The sequence below is a fragment of the Halichoeres trimaculatus genome, unplaced genomic scaffold, assembly GCF_033239565.1.
Source record: "Halichoeres trimaculatus isolate MK-OKI-2021-1 unplaced genomic scaffold, fHalTri1.1 fHalTri1_scaffold_2, whole genome shotgun sequence".
Classification (NCBI taxonomy): Eukaryota; Metazoa; Chordata; class Actinopteri; order Labriformes; family Labridae; genus Halichoeres; species Halichoeres trimaculatus.
The window spans coordinates 23,424,388-23,440,904 of record NW_027437180.1 but is presented as its reverse complement, the minus strand read 5'-3'; the positions used below and the strand labels follow the sequence as shown (position 1 = coordinate 23,440,904).

General features: G+C 40.8%; 3 protein-coding genes across 3 annotated transcripts in view; 2 read left to right on the top strand and 1 right to left on the bottom strand.

The window, feature by feature from the left end:
• Positions 1–96: 96 nt before the first annotated feature.
• Positions 97–6,643, top strand: plrg1 (pleiotropic regulator 1). Its single transcript, XM_074662227.1, has 15 exons — positions 97–257; positions 466–572; positions 933–1,060; positions 1,162–1,215; positions 1,331–1,424; positions 1,517–1,607; positions 1,694–1,792; positions 1,918–2,010; positions 2,699–2,848; positions 2,967–3,068; positions 3,552–3,654; positions 3,768–3,876; positions 5,248–5,387; positions 5,507–5,700; positions 6,036–6,643. Exons 1-15 carry the CDS (start codon positions 249–251, stop codon positions 6,093–6,095), a joined length of 1,533 nt encoding a protein of 510 aa, XP_074518328.1. The 5' UTR covers positions 97–248; the 3' UTR covers positions 6,096–6,643.
• LOC141800180 (uncharacterized) lies at positions 6,292–7,758 on the bottom strand. Its single transcript, XM_074682589.1, has 5 exons — positions 7,622–7,758; positions 7,328–7,528; positions 7,001–7,218; positions 6,679–6,810; positions 6,292–6,500 (listed from the first exon to the last, which is right to left on the bottom strand). Exons 1-5 carry the CDS (start codon positions 7,756–7,758, stop codon positions 6,292–6,294), a joined length of 897 nt encoding a protein of 298 aa, XP_074538690.1.
• A 2,350-nt stretch (positions 7,759–10,108) lies between these two features.
• The window catches only part of dchs2 (dachsous cadherin-related 2), a 30,493-nt gene continuing 24,084 nt past the window's right edge, over positions 10,109–16,517 (top strand). The window contains exons 1-4 of the mRNA XM_074664912.1: positions 10,109–12,078; positions 14,705–14,896; positions 14,981–15,212; positions 16,247–16,483. Coding sequence (XP_074521013.1) covers positions 10,357–12,078; positions 14,705–14,896; positions 14,981–15,212; positions 16,247–16,483 — 2,383 coding nt within the window. The 5' untranslated portion in view covers positions 10,109–10,356. The remainder of the gene's footprint in view (positions 12,079–14,704; positions 14,897–14,980; positions 15,213–16,246; positions 16,484–16,517) is intronic.

Below are 16,517 nucleotides of genomic sequence, written 5' to 3'. Positions count from 1 at the left end.
ACCTATAGGGTTTATGAGTGTTGGACCAATGGCGTGTTGGACGCCTGTGTTAGTTCCTCCCCACCGATAGGCGGCGTTTACACATTTCTACCTCCTGTTCCCATTGCTACTTCCGGGGTAAACGGTTGTGTGATTGTGGGCATGTTTGGCGGATTGTGAAAACTGGCTGGAGTTCAAGCAAAGATAGTAATCGTGAACGTTTTAATTTTTATTAGCTGAGGATAGTTTTTGGAATATCCACCAACAACATGACTGAGGTGAGCCAAGGCTTAAATGCTTTTACTGCTTCTTCGCTTCAGCACAGCGTGTATCACATCGGGCCCGGCTAATTGTTGGGTTGCGTTTACGACACGATTTTATGTATACAGTTTTACATTTAAATATAAGGCATTTCGTAAAATCTTACGTATGACTTGTGCGAAATATATGCGTCATGTTTTTAACACATCATTATGCATTCAACAGGATGTCCAGAAGCACTCGGTCCACACTTTGGTCTTCAGATCTCTCAAAAGGACTCATGATATGTTTGTGTCCGATCACGCCAAATCCGTTGCGTTGGACGATGATAGGTAACTCTAGCTTTTCCGTAATTCATGTTAAAGATTTGGAACATTATCTGCTATGTTTTGACTGGCTCACGGATCTAAGTTATGATACAGTTATAAAAGTCTTGGCTTGGAAAGGTTGTGTGCTGATTGATGCGGTCAGATTTGGAGGAAAGACAAGGTTATTTTCTGTGATTCTGTTTTGCTCGATAAAGAGAAGTATTTCACGAACCCCGACATTTCTGTAATCACCATTCAGCTTTCATTTATCTTTTCTTGCAAGACAAACGGTATGATTTTATATATAGACTAGTTCATGGTAATCGCTTCGAAAGAAAGGATTGGAGTGGATTAGATGTGCTTCTTTATCTAATTTCTTTGCAGCTACAAGATGAAAATGAATGTGAAACTGAAATCGGACTATGGTGCAGTCTTACACATGCCTGTTCTGAAAGAAGGAAAGGACAGAGTCTCTGGCAGCATACAAGGCCACCAGAGCTACACACAGCCAGGTGAGAACAAAACACTGCATAGATTAGTTTGTCAAAATGTGTAGAAAACAAATGTGCTATCATTTCATCAACTGATTAAAGCTTATTTGGGATGTCTTTAGGGGATGACCCCGAATACCTGATCACAGGGACACATGCTTATCCCTCTGGACCTGGTAAGTTCAGCGTAAACAAATTAGTAACATGCCTGCCAGTGTTTAATCATGAACCTCTTACTAAAATGCTCTTGGTATTGTTCTTTTGTAACTACCCATCATATTCACATAACAGGAGTAGCTTTGACCGCTGACACAAAGATGCACAGGAATCCTAGCGAGGGAGGAGTCCACTCCATGGCACTTGCTTTGCCACCCTCACAAGCCAGGTAAACATTAATTAAAACCTTAATACCTGATTTCCTTCACAAAGTCTAGACAGGAAGTTATTTGTAATATGGACAATGTTTTGAATCACTAGACAAGAAGCGAGCCGCACAGCCGCCAGTGTCGCTGAGATACATCGACACGCAGGGGGAGCAGAAAGATCTCACCCTATGTCGTCAGCTGTGGTGGGTCACATCATATCACCATATTCCTTTTTTGTTGTAAAATCAGTGTAGTAAATGTAGCCCTGATAATGAACGTTGTATTTCAGTCGCTCTTGGAGGGAGGAGGCACCAGAAATTCATCACTCATGAGGAAAGCACCAACCATGCCAAAACCTCAGTGGCATCCTCCATGGAAACTTTTCAGGGTAATTACACCCTATATAAAATGTGGGAATGTGTGCTACGTTTGTCTTTTTATCTTATGTACTGATGTCTGCTACTGGGATGTTTCCTCTGTTTTGAACCTAACCTTGGCATGTTTATTTTATAGGTCATCAGTGGTCACTTAGGCTGGGTGAGGTCCATTGCTGTGGAGCCAGGGAATCAGTGGTTTGTTACCGGGTCGGCTGATAGAACTATTAAGGTGAGTTGAGCTGAAAAAAACACAAACCCTCAGGTTCCTATGAGCTACACTTAAAAAAAAAACACATGAATGTTTCTATCCTTATTGACTTAAAAAAGAACACAGTATACTTTATCATGACATTAAAAAGTTAATTCTTTAATCCTTTTGAAAGCAGAAAATAATATTGAATTTATTTTTATACCCCCATTTACCTGGATAAATCTTTTTTTGATTTACTGTATTTGTGATAACTTAATTCACGACAGAATTGTTATTTATAGCAGTCCTGATTGTGATGCTGATGGTAGTGAGATGAGACACATCTAGCTCTTTTACATTTTGGACCTGCAAGAAAAATGTTGTATCCAGAACTGCAGCTTTTATATCAGTGTCTTTGTGCCTCTTTGGGCTGACTTAGTGGCTAAACTTTTTCTTTACACATTCTGTAATAACAGAATACATATTTATAGCTACATATTTTAACAGCTCTGTCAGAATCAACAGAATGGGTCAGAAGTCAGAAGTTGTCCACAATTGTCCATGGGCAAGACACTTATCCTCAAACGTGCTGCCTTTGCCTTCTATTCATCTGTGTAACTGTGGCATTTTATGATGAAGCGCTTTGATTAATCGGACAACTAGAGAAAGTACCACAAAAACTCAGTCAATTTAGCAGATTAATGACTGTGCTGTTTACTTTTTACAGATCTGGGATCTGGCCAGTGGGAAACTAAAGCTGTCTCTGACTGGACACATCAGCACAGTGCGGGGTGTTGCGGTCAGCAATCGCAGCCCCTACCTGTTCTCCTGTGGAGAAGACAAGCAGGTCAAGTGCTGGGATCTGGAGTACAACAAGGTATGATACTGTTATCACAGTGTGGGAGTTGTGAAAGTTACTCATTTAACTTTAAAATCACAGGGCCAGAATATGTACATTGATCTAAATCTTTTGACTCTGTTTATGTCCGTTTTAGGTCATCAGACATTACCACGGACATCTGAGTGCTGTGTATGATATAGACCTACATCCAACTATTGATGTGTTGGTGACGTGCAGCAGAGATGCCACAGCAAGGGTGAGTTTCAAATGACTAGTTAAACACTAGGTGTGTTATTGAAAAGGCTGGCATTGGGCTATTTGATTTATTTCTTGTTATGTTCAGTGTATGGTTCAAGGCTTCTCATGTGTACTCTTAAAAGTCAGTCAAGGAATTTTACATTTTTTGTCAGCTAAACCAGAACAAAAGGCACAAAACTTTAAGAAGCCAGGGACAATTCTAAGATTGTGAATAATTTAAGATGATCAAAAAGTGATTAAACGTATCAGAAATGTTTTAATTCATGCAGTCTTGTTTTTTCATTTTTGGAGGGTTTCTTGTCTCATCTACCTGCCATTATTTACACTTTTGTTAGAAGTTAAATCTTCTACTTTGCTTTCCAAGACAGGTGAAACATTGAGCTGTCAGATGAGACATTTGTAACCCACACAGTCTTTATGGTTCTTGAAACTGTCTCTGAAGGAGTGTTAATTTACTTGCATCTTCACTCTAACTGTGCAGGTGTGGGACATCAGGACAAAAGCAAACGTGCACACACTCACTGGCCACACAAACACTGTGGCCACAGTGCGGTGTCAGGCTGCAGAGCCTCAAATCATCACAGGTAAATGATCACTTCTCATACTTCAAAGAACTCTTAATAAATTATTCTGTCATTGTGAAGTCTTCAAGTTGTAGATCAGTGGTAGATCTTCACAAATGAATCTTTTCTTGCAGGCAGCCACGACTCCACCATCAGACTGTGGGACTTGATTGCTGGAAAAACAAGAGCCACTCTGACAAACCACAAGAAGTCTGTTCGAACTGTCGTGCTTCATCCTAGACAGTAAGTTGCCTCAGTGACCTAACGTTAACAGTTGATACATTTCTTGTTCTAACATAGACAAGAACTGAAATAACTATAAGTAAACAGTACTAATAAAACAGTTGTTGGTCATTTTCCACACAGGTTTGACAAAAGATTTGCAGGTTTTTACATGAGATTGTGACAGTGTCACCAAGAAAGAAAAATTAATTAAATGACTGAAGTATTGCAGTGAATGAAATTAATGACGAATCCATTTATAAAATGAAGGGTAGGTTTTCTTTACGATATAAATAAACCCCTTTAAAAATGGGAAGGTGTCATATTGGGTACCTGCTTTCATGTTGTTTTTATTGGTTTATGTTTAAAAAAGGAAAAATAAAAGACCAGATAAAAAAAGAGGACGTTGCGTCAAGGAAGAGGCAGAGAGGAGAATTTGCCGAGGAAAAGAGACAATAAAGCAGGCCTACCCGAAACTTAAGGGCCTAGGAAAAAAAGAAAAAGTAGCAAGCTGTCCAGTAAAAAAAAAAACTATAAAACTTAAAATAAACAAACCAGAGGGCGGTTTTTGTGCGGGACACAGATCCACTCCCGTTCTCTGGGACCAGGAGTGGGAGCCAGAAGATGAAGGGTTTTTGCTTTGGACTTAAGTTCCCAGGATTGGGTGAGATCGTCTTTATTTTGTCACTTTTTTCCTGGTATACCAGTGTTTTTGTTAATCGAACAAGTATTTTTGTTTTTTGGGTATTTTTTTTCCATGTGGATTTCTTTGTTTCCTTGTGGATTTCCGTCATGTATCGCTGGGTGTGACGAGGAGCTAAAACAGAGTGAAAGACAATTTAAAAGAGCTTAAACAGGACCAGTGGGTTAATTTCGTCAGGTTGGGATTTTTATATGGTTTTGGGTTGGAAAACACTGTGATTGGGGCGTTATTTTGGCTGTCATTTACCTTGGACTGTCATCACGCGTGGGGTGTGCAGGGAAACGATTGATTAGGTATTGATTGAATGGGAAACCTTTTGATTTTAACACAGTCTCTTGGAGGTATATTGATTGCACTTGTTAAATAATATTGTTTTTGATTATTAAAATACTCCTTGCGGTCAAGGTTCTCTAGTTTTCCTCAAAGTTTCCCACTTGAGTGTTTTTTTTAATGCCCACTTGAGGAAGGTCGTGTTATTGCAAGGTGATCTGATGTTTGTCTTGTTTACTGAAAAAAAGCTGTAATTTGAAACTTGGGAACTGAAAACTTGAAGATGATATTAAAAAGTCAGTTTATTAAAGGAATTTTCCCTTTTTTGTCTTAAAGATAGCATAGCATTTTATTCTGCAGTTACACTATCATGAAAACAAATTAAATTTTGATTTAATCTCCTTTCCTGTGTTTTACAGATACACATTTGCTTCTGGTTCTGCTGATAACATCAAACAGTGGATGTTCCCCGATGGCAACTTTATCCAGAACCTTTCGGGCCACAACGCCATCATCAACACTCTGGCTGTAAACTCAGATGGCGTGTTGGTGTCTGGGGGTAAAAAAACAGTTTTCATATCAACCCTTGACACGGCTATGCTTTTTAATGAAGTTTGTTAATGATATGTAGCAAGAGGTTATGATGCAGCACAGTCATGTTTCACTCTCTCCCCACAGCTGACAACGGTACTATCCACATGTGGGACTGGAGGACGGGATATAACTTCCAGCGGATTCATGCAGCTGTACAGCCAGGATCTCTGGACAGCGAGTCGGGAATCTTTGCCTGCCTTTTTGATCACTCAGAGAGCAGGCTGATCACCGCAGAGGCTGATAAAACCATCAAAGTATACAAAGAGGACGACACAGCTGTAAGTTTTCATGTCAGATTTAACACACACACACACACACACACACACACACACACACACACCCATCTTCTGTCAAAGCAGGGGGGATTAATAAATATTTGGGATTGACCACAGCAATATTTAATTCTTCTTTCTGTTTTTATTGTTTTAATTGTAACTACCCACATTTTCTCTCATAATGCCACTCACTAGCCCCCTCTGTTGATTTTATGTGGTTCTTCTCTTGTTGTCTGTAGCCCAAGATCTTAATAAAAGGGTTCTCCCTCAGTTTATCGGTAAAGAATTCAATCAAGCAGGCAGATAATTTGTTTCTGTTTGTTTTTTGTTTTTTTCAGACTGAAGAAAGCCACCCAGTCAACTGGAAACCAGAAATCCTCAAGAGGAAAAGATTCTAATGTGTTCTTTGATTTTTGTAGCTTTATTTTTCTTTTTTTAATTTGTTCATCATGTCACATTTCTGTCAACCAAACCTCTCTTTGTTGTTGATGCGTCAGGGTCTGGCTTGTAACTGCTGTTTCCATCAGACAAACTTTTTCAAAGCTTATTAGCTTGACTGATTCACATCCTTAAATGAATTTCAGTTCCTCACGATTATTCTAAAAACCACTGGCAGTCTTCATTGTATGATGACAGTCCTATGAAGCATCCATTATGGACCGCCAAGTACTTCCCCGAGCGTTTGTTCTTGATGATAACGGCTCTGTGGTGGCTCTGGTCCGTCTGATCAACCAACATGAGCCACTCCCCAGACACAGACTGACTGGCCTCAGAGTGGACCTGGTTAGTACTCGGCTCAAACCCTGCAGAGAAAAAGATGTCCCCAAAAAATATGACTCATGAGGATTGTCAGATGTACAGAAATGTAAACAAGCATCAGCCCTTTTCTAGCTTGTGATGTGAGATTTATTTTGCTCCATTTAATAAAGAACATGTTTTTCACATATCTGCTGTTATTTTGACTTGGTTCTCTGAACTTACCCAGGTATCTGTTGGTGACAACATTCTTGTAGTATTTACAGGCATTCCCCTTGATCTCCTCCCAGTAACTCTGATCAGTGGGCATCTTGGTGGGCTTCACTGTTTTTCTGGTGTTACCAGTTGAGTTCTCAACTGCAAAAATATGACAGCATGGGAGGATGTGTCAAACTGAATTTGAGGGAAATTTCTGACACACAGCACTACTTAGAAAGCTCAGGGAATAAAAAGCAAGACTGCTTAACAGCAAGTGAGATGTTTTGTTAGTGCTCTGGAAATTGTAAAACATAAAATAGGATGTTTTAGTAATCTTATATTTACTTACAGTCCTCCTCTGTAAAGCCTGAATCACAAATATAAAGTTCTGAGAGTGCATGACGAAACCGTCTGCCAGGTTTTTTCTTCAGGTGTGGTTTTGATGGTTCTGGAAGATCCACCTGTTCTGATTGGGGTCCCTCCACTGCTAAGAGGTGACCAACATTAAACATGATCTCCTCCTCCAGAGAGCTGACACACAGGTCAAAGTTCTCCATATCTGCATTCCTGACAGATGACAACATTACAGACTTATATAAAACATCTGCCACTTAAAATTTTAATAGAATAAGAGGTAGTTGTAATTTTTGAATGTGTTTTCTTGGACGCATCTCACCTGAAGTCCACCCAAAGTAGACCTGCAGTGATCAGTCCCAGCCATTCACTGGCCTCCCAGTTGTTTTCCAGCATGATCGGGACAATGATCACCTCCCTGCTGTCTGCGTAGTTCAGCTCCTTCTTACAGCTTCGAGATGCCTGATAGGCTGGAGTCATGAATGGACAGATGACAACAGCCTCCTCCACACCTGCAGCCATCCTGACAACACAAATATAAAGCCAGATTCATTATTTCTTTTAACTCCATTGGCAAAAAATATATATGTTATTAAACATCTTCTTGTGTACTTACGAATCATTTATGTTCCCAGTCACCCCACCTTCAATATCCATCCACACAGGCAGACCATCCTCTTTAAGCCGGTCATAGATCTTTTTTACAAGAGCCTGATCATCCCACTGGTAAGACAGCATAATATGAGAAGGCATATTCCCAATTTTTCACCAAAATCTGTGAGAAATAATCCTTTGGAGAAGCTTCTGTGATGGGCTTTCACAGTTTCACAGTGGTGTTGTGAACAGGGTGTTCCTGTCCAGGTAGAGTCAGTTGCTATGCGGCTTGTTTGCCCAGGTGTACAGTTCAGGTTACACCTGTTGCTTGGTAACAGAAATCCTCAAGTACAGATGGGAGGATGGAAGGTGGCAAAACAAGCCTTGTGCGACCAGTAAAGCTAAGCACAGATGATCAAATTGTTCAAAGAACTGTGAAACTAAATCAACGAATAAGGCGTTGCTATTTCTCTTTCCGTTGCTAGGCGCTACCCAAGTAGCTGCCTGTTGCAGCAGCTCTCTCGTCTTTGTCCGTTTCTTGTAATTTTCTTTGTCTCTTTTTCGTAATCTTTGTATTTGGAGTGGATCATCACTTAGTATGGTTCATTGTCGGTCACGGACACCAAACTTTTTGTGGCTTCGGCGATATTTTTTACTACTTTTCTCCTGTGTTTGTCTGGAGATCCTACATGTAACTATGGCTGCATTGTTTACATGCAAAATTAGCTGTTAGCAGCCTGTAGCATGTCAATGCTAACTAGTGTAGGGCTTGATGATTTCCCTCGAGCTGAGGAGGAGGAGGTGAGGATGACGTGCTGGTTCTCGGATGTGAGCTGCGAGGTGACGACATGGACCTGTCCTTCCATCCATCGTTGTTGGGAACGTGGGATCTAGCCCCGGGGGGATGGAAGAGCTAGCTGTGCTAACCCAGCGGCATCGTGCTGTTCACGGACGTGGCTAACGGAGCTGACATCGGACGCCGGCGCCACATTGGAGGAGCTTCGCCTGCTGTGAGCAGACAGGATCCAGGAGACAGAGACTGAACAGACTTCTGGGGAGGCTCAGTCCTGGACCCTGTGGAGGTGGAGACTGGCTGGGCTGGAGAGTGGTGGACGAGTGGTGGACGGGATGTCGTCATCTAATTTCTTATGGACTTTTTTGCACTTTCTATACTCTTTCTTACTTTTGTTTTCTTAAATGCTGCTGTGACTCCTGAATTTTCCCTCGGGGATAAATAAAGCATTTTCTATTCTATTTCTATTCTATTCTATTTCTATTTTTCAAAAAAAAAAAAAAAAAAAACATTCAACAGTTTTTCTTAAAGGTTTTTCTTAAAGCTGGATGAGTTTTAATTGTCTGTCCAAATCACATAACTCTTAGCTTAAGCTACAACCTGAGCCTGTCTTAGAGAAGAGCAGACAAGATTTTGTAAATTAAAAAATCATAAAAACAATGCAGGAATAAAATTACCATTTTGTCTGATCATCGATATGATTTGTACATATTTAAAAAAAATCCCATGGAAGCAGGTGATTCAACGCATAATGAGACAAACAATGAAAGCCTGATTTGTGCCAAACAACCTAGATTTCCCACACAAAAGAAAAATTACCAACTGCATCAACAGTAATGAGCCTAATTCTCAGACACCAAGACACTATCATAAGATACAGTCATAATTATGACATACAATCAAGTGATTTACAGCAAGTACGTCGTGATAATAAGATAGTAGATTGTAATAAGTCACAAAGTCATACTGATGAGACATTGTCTAAATATTAGGACTTCTCAGTTATTTATTTATTTGAATTTTCGCTTTTATTTATTTATTTATTTATTTATTTATTTATTTATTTATTTATTTATTTATTTATTTATTTCCTGGCAGAAACAGGTTTCCATACGATAAGAAGGAATAAATGTTTGGCAGCCCAGATATTTTTACCAGACCATGATTACTTCAGAGGAAGGATATATGCTGGGTTTGTTTAAGGGACAAAACATTTCGACGTTTATGTGCATCATTTTACTTTTTTTTTTTCAGGTTTACGTGCTTCTTATCAAATATTTGCACATTTCAAAAGCGCTGCGTGCAGTTTCTGATTTTACCAACAGAGGGCGCCAGCTTAACACTGGGTGCCTTCAAGAATTTACTAAACATTGCAATTAAGAAATAGATTCATTTATAAAAATAAATAAATAAAAAATAAACACTCTTCAGACTGCCGTAACACAAATGACCCTAAACCCATTTCAGCCTCTGTGAGTTTCTCCTGAGTTTTAGGCTCCTCTATAGGTCCACCTTACAGCATGCTGCCTGATCCTGTGCAGATCAAACGTACTGTGCCACATTTGAGCACGCGACACTATAAGTAACCCCTCGGCCTACTAAAGTCTTAAGCAATCATGGTTACAGATGGAGCTGATCCGCGTGGGACGTGCCGCCTTCCAGGAGGTGTGCTCAGTTAACACAGATGGTTCTCTGTCGCCACTCGGCGTCATAGTGTGTGTGTGAAGCAGCCCAAGGGGATTTACGCTCCTACATGCGTGGATTTTTAGCCACAAAGTGCTGAAGAAAAGTGATGGGGGAAGAACCAGGACTTCATACCCGCGCGCCAAAACGCACGGTTTGTCTACCTGTCTTTATTTGGAGCGGTGCCCTAAAATGTGATTCAGGGGAGTGATTTTGACTTTGAAATATGCAGCCTAAGTTCAAATCTGACTCAAAGAGCTCAAGCCACGTATAAAAGAGCTATGGGTCACAAAAATGTGCTGCTTTTAGCGCTTTTTGTCTCGCTGCTTTGCGCGCACACCCTCGGGCAGGTGTTCAACCTGACGCTCTCTGTAAAAGAGGGCCTGCTTGCTAAAACCATTGTTGGAGATCTTGGAGCAGTGTTGAGCAGGCCATGCACCGGATTCTTCATCTCGGAGAGCAGAGACTCGTATGTGTTTAGAGATTTGGAGATAGATGCGGACACAGGGATCATCTCCACAGCTGTTGTCCTGGACAGAGAGAGCAGAGACAAGTATGAGTTTGTTGCAGCAACCCTTACAGGAGAGATGATCAGAGTGACAATAAAGGTGGAAGATGTCAATGACCACTCACCTATGTTCCCCTCAAAGGAGGTTGACTTGGAAATATCAGAACTGAGCCCACTGGGGAGCCGCTTTCAGCTGCAAGGAGCAAAAGATGAAGATGAGGGGGAGTTTGGTACACAGGGATACAGGATCACTGAGAGTAAGATGGGTGACCTGTTCAAGCTGGAGTGTCGTAGTGGATCTGAAAACCATCTGACAGTGGATCTCATCCTCACAAGCCATTTAGACAGAGAAACAAGAGATGTCTACTCCCTCATCATTGAGGCCTTTGATGGGGGCATTCCAGCCAGGTCGGGGACCGTCCAGGTCAACATCAAAGTTCTGGATGAGAACGACAACCCTCCAGTGTTCAACCACTCTGAATATCATGCATCACTTCCTGAAGATGCTCCAGTCATGTCTGTAGTATGTCAGGTCCATGCGACTGACCTCGACCTCGGTGAGAATGCGAGAGTCACTTATGAGATCAACAGGCGACAGAGTGACCCAAATGAGTTTTTCTCCATCAATAAAACCAGCGGCGTGGTTTATCTCAACAAGCTGCTCGATTACGAGACTCAGCCTTTCCACGAGTTGATCATCAGTGCCAGAGATAATGGGGCTCAGCCTGAGTACAGCAGCACTTACGTTGGAGTGAAGGTGCTTAACATCAATGATAACAGCCCCATCATCAGTGTTCTGTTTCTCAGTGAGACAGGAGATTCAGCGGTGTCAGAAGCAGCAGCAGTCGGAGACTATGTTGCCCGGATTTCAGTGTCAGACCCGGACTTTGAGGGGGAACAGGTTGCTGTGACACTTGAAGGTGGAGAAGATAAGTTCACCCTGAAGCAGACAGATGATTTTCTGTATGCTCTGTGTGTTTACTCAGAGCTGAACAGGGAAGAGAAGGATCTGTATGTGCTGAAGGTGAAAGCATCAGATGATGGGAATCCACCTCTCAGCAGTGAGACAGTCATCCTCCTGAAGGTGTCTGACACCAACGACTGCCACCCATTTTTTGAGAAGAATGTGTACTCTGTCAGTATTCCTGAGGATGCTCCTCTGGGAAGCTCTGTCATCCAAATGCAGGCCCGAGATGCAGACGCAGGCATCAACTCAGAGGTCAAGTACTCCATCCTGAAGTCCAGCCAGGACAGACTGATCAGCATCGACCCTGAGTCTGGCCTGGTCATGACGGCGGCAGCTCTGGACAGAGAAACACAGGCGGAGATTTGGTTTCTTGTGGTGGCAGCTGATGGAGGAGAACCAGCGCTGTCGACCACGGCTACGGTTACTGTGCAGGTGGAGGATGTCAATGACAATGAGCCCGTGTTCCAGCAGCAGCTGTACAACGTTTCCATACCTGAACACAGCGACATTGGAAGCTGTTTTCTGCAGGTGAGTTGAAGAACATGGCTTTTTGTTTGTTCACTCTTACCATGGAGGTACTTGGTAACCGTCCAAGTTTTTAATGTCAACCCCCTCAATTATGTAGACTTCAATCTTTTTTTAAGATGTGTTTTTTGGCTTTTATTACTTTAGCTAGAAGGGATAAGACAAGGGATGGAGTGGGAAACCAGGAGTGAGAGCAGGGAATGACACATGGGGAAGAGGCCTCAGGTGGGCTGCCTGCCAAAGGACCACAGTCTTTGTGCAAGGGGTGTAACCCAACCACCAGGTCAAACAAGTGCTTCACTTGAGACTTTTTCACTTAGTTTTGGACAAAGTGAAAAGAAAGATGAAAAATAAAGAGACTTGAGGCTGTGGGCACCAGATACACACATACACAGTGGTCAAAATAACTGGGAAAAAAGAATTTTGCTGTGAATAGATGTCCTTACTAAGTTTTTATGGGTAAAATACTGGAATCAAAATTCCTTTTACCTTCAAATTATTGGAATTGATTCACATTTATGGTCCCGACCCCCATAGGGGTCACTGTTCAAAATCTTCAGTAATCAGTCTCTGTCAGGTAACTGACGTATTGCAACAATGAGAAATATTGATCCTTTACAAAAGAGCATCCTTTCAGTTTGTGGAAAAGAAATATAAATCATTCAGTTAAGATTATGCCCAAGCATGACCAAATATACCAAAATAAGTCTCAACCCACCCTCCTCAGCACTACAAACCTCATCAAATGAGAAACAACACTCAGAGGCAAGCTTTGTCTAGAAAAACAAGGAACATCACAGTGGTTCAGACCAAGGTTATTACAGTTTTGCATATTTCTTTAGTGTTTTATTTTGATTTTGTTCTGAGATTTTGTTTAAGTTTCAGTTTTAATAAGTCTTTAAAGTAGATTTTCTGGATGGGATTAGTTTGTATTTTTCAAATGCTTAGTTTTGGTTTAGATTATATTAGTAGCGGGATTCCCTTCAGTCTTTTGTATCGGGTAGCAGGGGGGAAGCTATGTAATTTTAGTTTATTTTTATTCAGTTTTGTAAACTCACAGTACAGCATAAGGCCTATTTTATTTTTCCAGTCAACATAAAAAATACAACTCATTTTCATTATTTTTTTTTCTTTTGTTAACAGTAATAACCTTGTTTCGCATGTGTGGAAAAACATAAAATCATTCCTGAATTTCAATTTCTGCTCTATCTATTTAAAGGGTCATAAAGCAACAAAAAAAAATTGTTTGATTAAAGTGTAAGTGCAAATCCAGTTTTGTTTTCTCTCTTGCTCTTTCTCTCTCTTCCCCTGCCTCTTACTTACGTCTCAGAAGACAAGAGTAGCTCTCAATGTGTTTGTACAAAGAAATCAGTGTTACTCTTAAACACACACAACACAAGCACTCTCTCCAGTTCAGCAGCTTCAGTATGACAGATGTGATGCCTGGTACCACACTGGCACAAGCTGAAACACTTTACAAAGCCGGCTTTATTTAGCTACTGTCATCACACAAAACATCAGGGGGACTTGGCACTTAGGCCACATTAAAGAGACCAAAAAAGAACTTTTCAAAATATATTGTTCTTTACTTTAAAGGGATCAAGGACAAAGCCTGAAATATGGCTGCATTTGTATATTCAAGAAAGTGATTGATTTTACGTTGAGTCCATGCTTAATACACCAAGACCAAAAGTTTCTACTAACAGCAGAATACACAGCTGTTGTCAGGATCCTGGGTCCTACACTGGCAGAGCGGGTGCCCTGTGTATCTCCTTGCACTTGCTAACACTTCAAAATAAGAACAGGGTTTGAGACAGCTTTCATTAGATCAACTAGTAATCTGTTCAAGGTGCTGATGGCGTATAAAGCAACATTAAAAATGGGTACTTGTTGTATATATAGAAGTCTGCTTCTCTATACTGACATTCCTGGATGTTGCAAAGCTTTCTGGGTGTGTTTCCAATCCAAACAGACCTTGACCAATGTCGCTACAAGTTTCCCTTTGATCACAGTTCATAGAGTCAGAGATGATGTGTTTTATGGCCTGAAAGTGAGCGCTCTATCAGTGATATGTGCCTCTTTTCACGGGCACAGTCCCACATAAAAGGACCTTTGTTGTTGATAAGGCGTGTCTTTGCTTGACAGTTCAGCCCTGTCTTTGTTTTTCAGTGCAGTTATACCCCCCACTCTTTGATTGTGTGGATTTTTATGCTTTTATTACCTCATCTGGCAGAACAGGACACGTTATTATGACTCACAATAACTCCAGGAAGTTAAACATTGTAACATTTCAAAGCGGCAAACAAAAGATGACAATGACTATAGAAACAGTCAAATGTAGCTCTCATTTTTTAAAGATGAGTAACAACCATCGAGAAAAAATCTTATTGGATGGATTTTTATTAAACTTTGTAATTGTTACACTCACATCCTCATTAAACTCTTTCATGTCAGCATAAAATATCTGACAAATTCAGAGAAATTCCTCATTACAAGATTTAACTGACCAACTTATACCACCTGTAAATAATTGTGCTGAAATTAAATTATGGATGTCTTTTTCTTTATCACACCAGAGATTTCAGGGAGTTTTTAGATACTTGCATTCAATTTTTTTTCATCCTTATAGGTTGTCGCCATAGACGCTGACAGCCGCGAGTTTGGCGCACTTCTGTACTCTCTGTCTGATGGCTTTGACAAACAGGACCATCACCCTCTCTTCAAAATCCACCCCCACACCGGAGAGCTGTGTGTGTCTCAGGATATTGATCGGGATTCTGGGCAGACGGTCCACGACATCCTCATCAAAGCTGAAGATCCAGTGAGTGATGTCTTTTATGAAACAATTGGTTTGGGAGTCATTTTAAAGTAGACTAGAGTGGCTCAACACAGTTTTTCTTTTCAGGGAGGCCTGAGCGCTCAAACTTATGTGCACATCGAAATTGAAGACCTGAATGATAACACTCCAGTGTTCAACCCTGATGAATACACCATGAGCATCAGCAGCCACACGCAGCCCGGGACAGAAATCCTCAATGTCATCGCTACTGACCGAGACGCCGGCCGGTTTGGACAGGTTACCTACAGCATCGCTCCTGGGGACATGTCCAATTTGTTTGCACTGGATAAACACACAGGTAGGTGATCTTCAAAAAAAATAGTCTTTTTATTCTTGCTAAATGATGTAATGTCATAGCTTAAAACCATAGAGAAAACATGCTGAATTGAAGAGTTTGGACAACTTTCACAGGGCAGGATATTAGATTAAATAAACAAATACGAGCAATTTCCAAATCTGTGAAGCCCTCAAAGCATTTACCGTTTCTCCTGCTGTTTTCATTCATTTGCATATCTATTCCTCAGTATTCTGTTTTTTTTTGTTTTTTTTTTGGAGGGCATGATAATTAGATGAGTATTTGAAAGTGTATATTTTCATTTCATAGCACAATCAAGTATCGACGTATTGGTGCAGTTGGAGTGTTCAGGATAAACAAACCTGATTGTAAGTCTAAATGATAGGATTGCCAGTGTCAGCGCTCAGCAGGGGTGCTTCACAAAGCCAAAAGCTTTACGTTCTTTGTGTCTCAGTGCGAAAAAACATCCATTCACAATACCACAATGGAATACCAAATCAAACATGTGCATCCATCAATAAGATGACTTTCAAAAGCAAGACTCTGTACTTGTTTTATCCTCACATTTTTAATTTAGCTGCTGTAAAAGTATCATTGGTTTTAGTAGATGGGCAGATGCTTAGCTAGGATTGAAGGGTAAATCAGGGTGACAAAAGTTACTCAAGGTCCTGACCCAGTTGTTATCATGGTGTTTGTCTGTTGATGCGGTAAACATACTGCTGACTAATAGAGATGAGGTTAACACCAAAACTGCATGCTACAAACTTGGTATCTCAAGATACGGGAAAAATTATGTTTTTATAATTTGAAATTCTTATTCAAGCCTCACTGTAAGGAGACCGAATTTGTAAAAATACTCATGTTTATGCCTGTGAAAAGTCAATCTATTAAGCTTAAATGCCTTTATTTGAAACTTCATATTTATATTAAGGAAGAAGAATCTTAAATATTAGAGTAAAGAAAGAACCATCTTTGGTAAACCCATTTCCCTTATGAACTCACTAAATAAAACCTTTTATTTATGTCTGTTTCTGTAGGAACGCTCTTCCTGACCTCCCCTCTGACCCACCTGGGCTCAGCCAGTGTGAAGCTTTCTGTATCAGCTCAGGACAGAGAGGGTTTGACCTCCATCAAGCCTGCAGAGGTCACCATCAATGTTTTAAGCAGCGCTCAGGCTCCAGCTGTGTTCCAGAGGTCACGTTACTCCTTCACCGTGTCTGAAGATGCTGCACCCGGGACCTCTGTGGGGATAGTGAAGGCCGTAAACCCAACAGGTCAGTGACGGTGTGGCTGCATCAGAGGAGAAAA

What these genes read in the sequence shown, in the direction of transcription:
- plrg1 (XM_074662227.1), top strand. An exon ending in TTGCCACCCTCACAAGCCAG is followed by an intron (nt 1,425 to 1,516) that starts GTAAACATTAAT and finishes TTGAATCACTAG; the next exon opens with ACAAGAAGCGAGCCGCACAG. An exon ending in CTCCATGGAAACTTTTCAGG is followed by an intron (nt 1,793 to 1,917) that starts GTAATTACACCC and finishes TTTATTTTATAG; the next exon opens with GTCATCAGTGGTCACTTAGG.
- LOC141800180 (XM_074682589.1), bottom strand. Translation starts at nt 7,758, where the DNA reads ATGCCTTCTCATATTATGCTGTCTTACCAGTGGGATGATCAGGCTCTT. An exon ending in ACTGGGAACATAAATGATTC is followed by an intron (nt 7,529 to 7,621) that starts GTAAGTACACAA and finishes TTGTGTTGTCAG; the next exon opens with GATGGCTGCAGGTGTGGAGG. An exon ending in AGGCTTTACAGAGGAGGACT is followed by an intron (nt 6,811 to 7,000) that starts GTAAGTAAATAT and finishes ATATTTTTGCAG; the next exon opens with TTGAGAACTCAACTGGTAAC.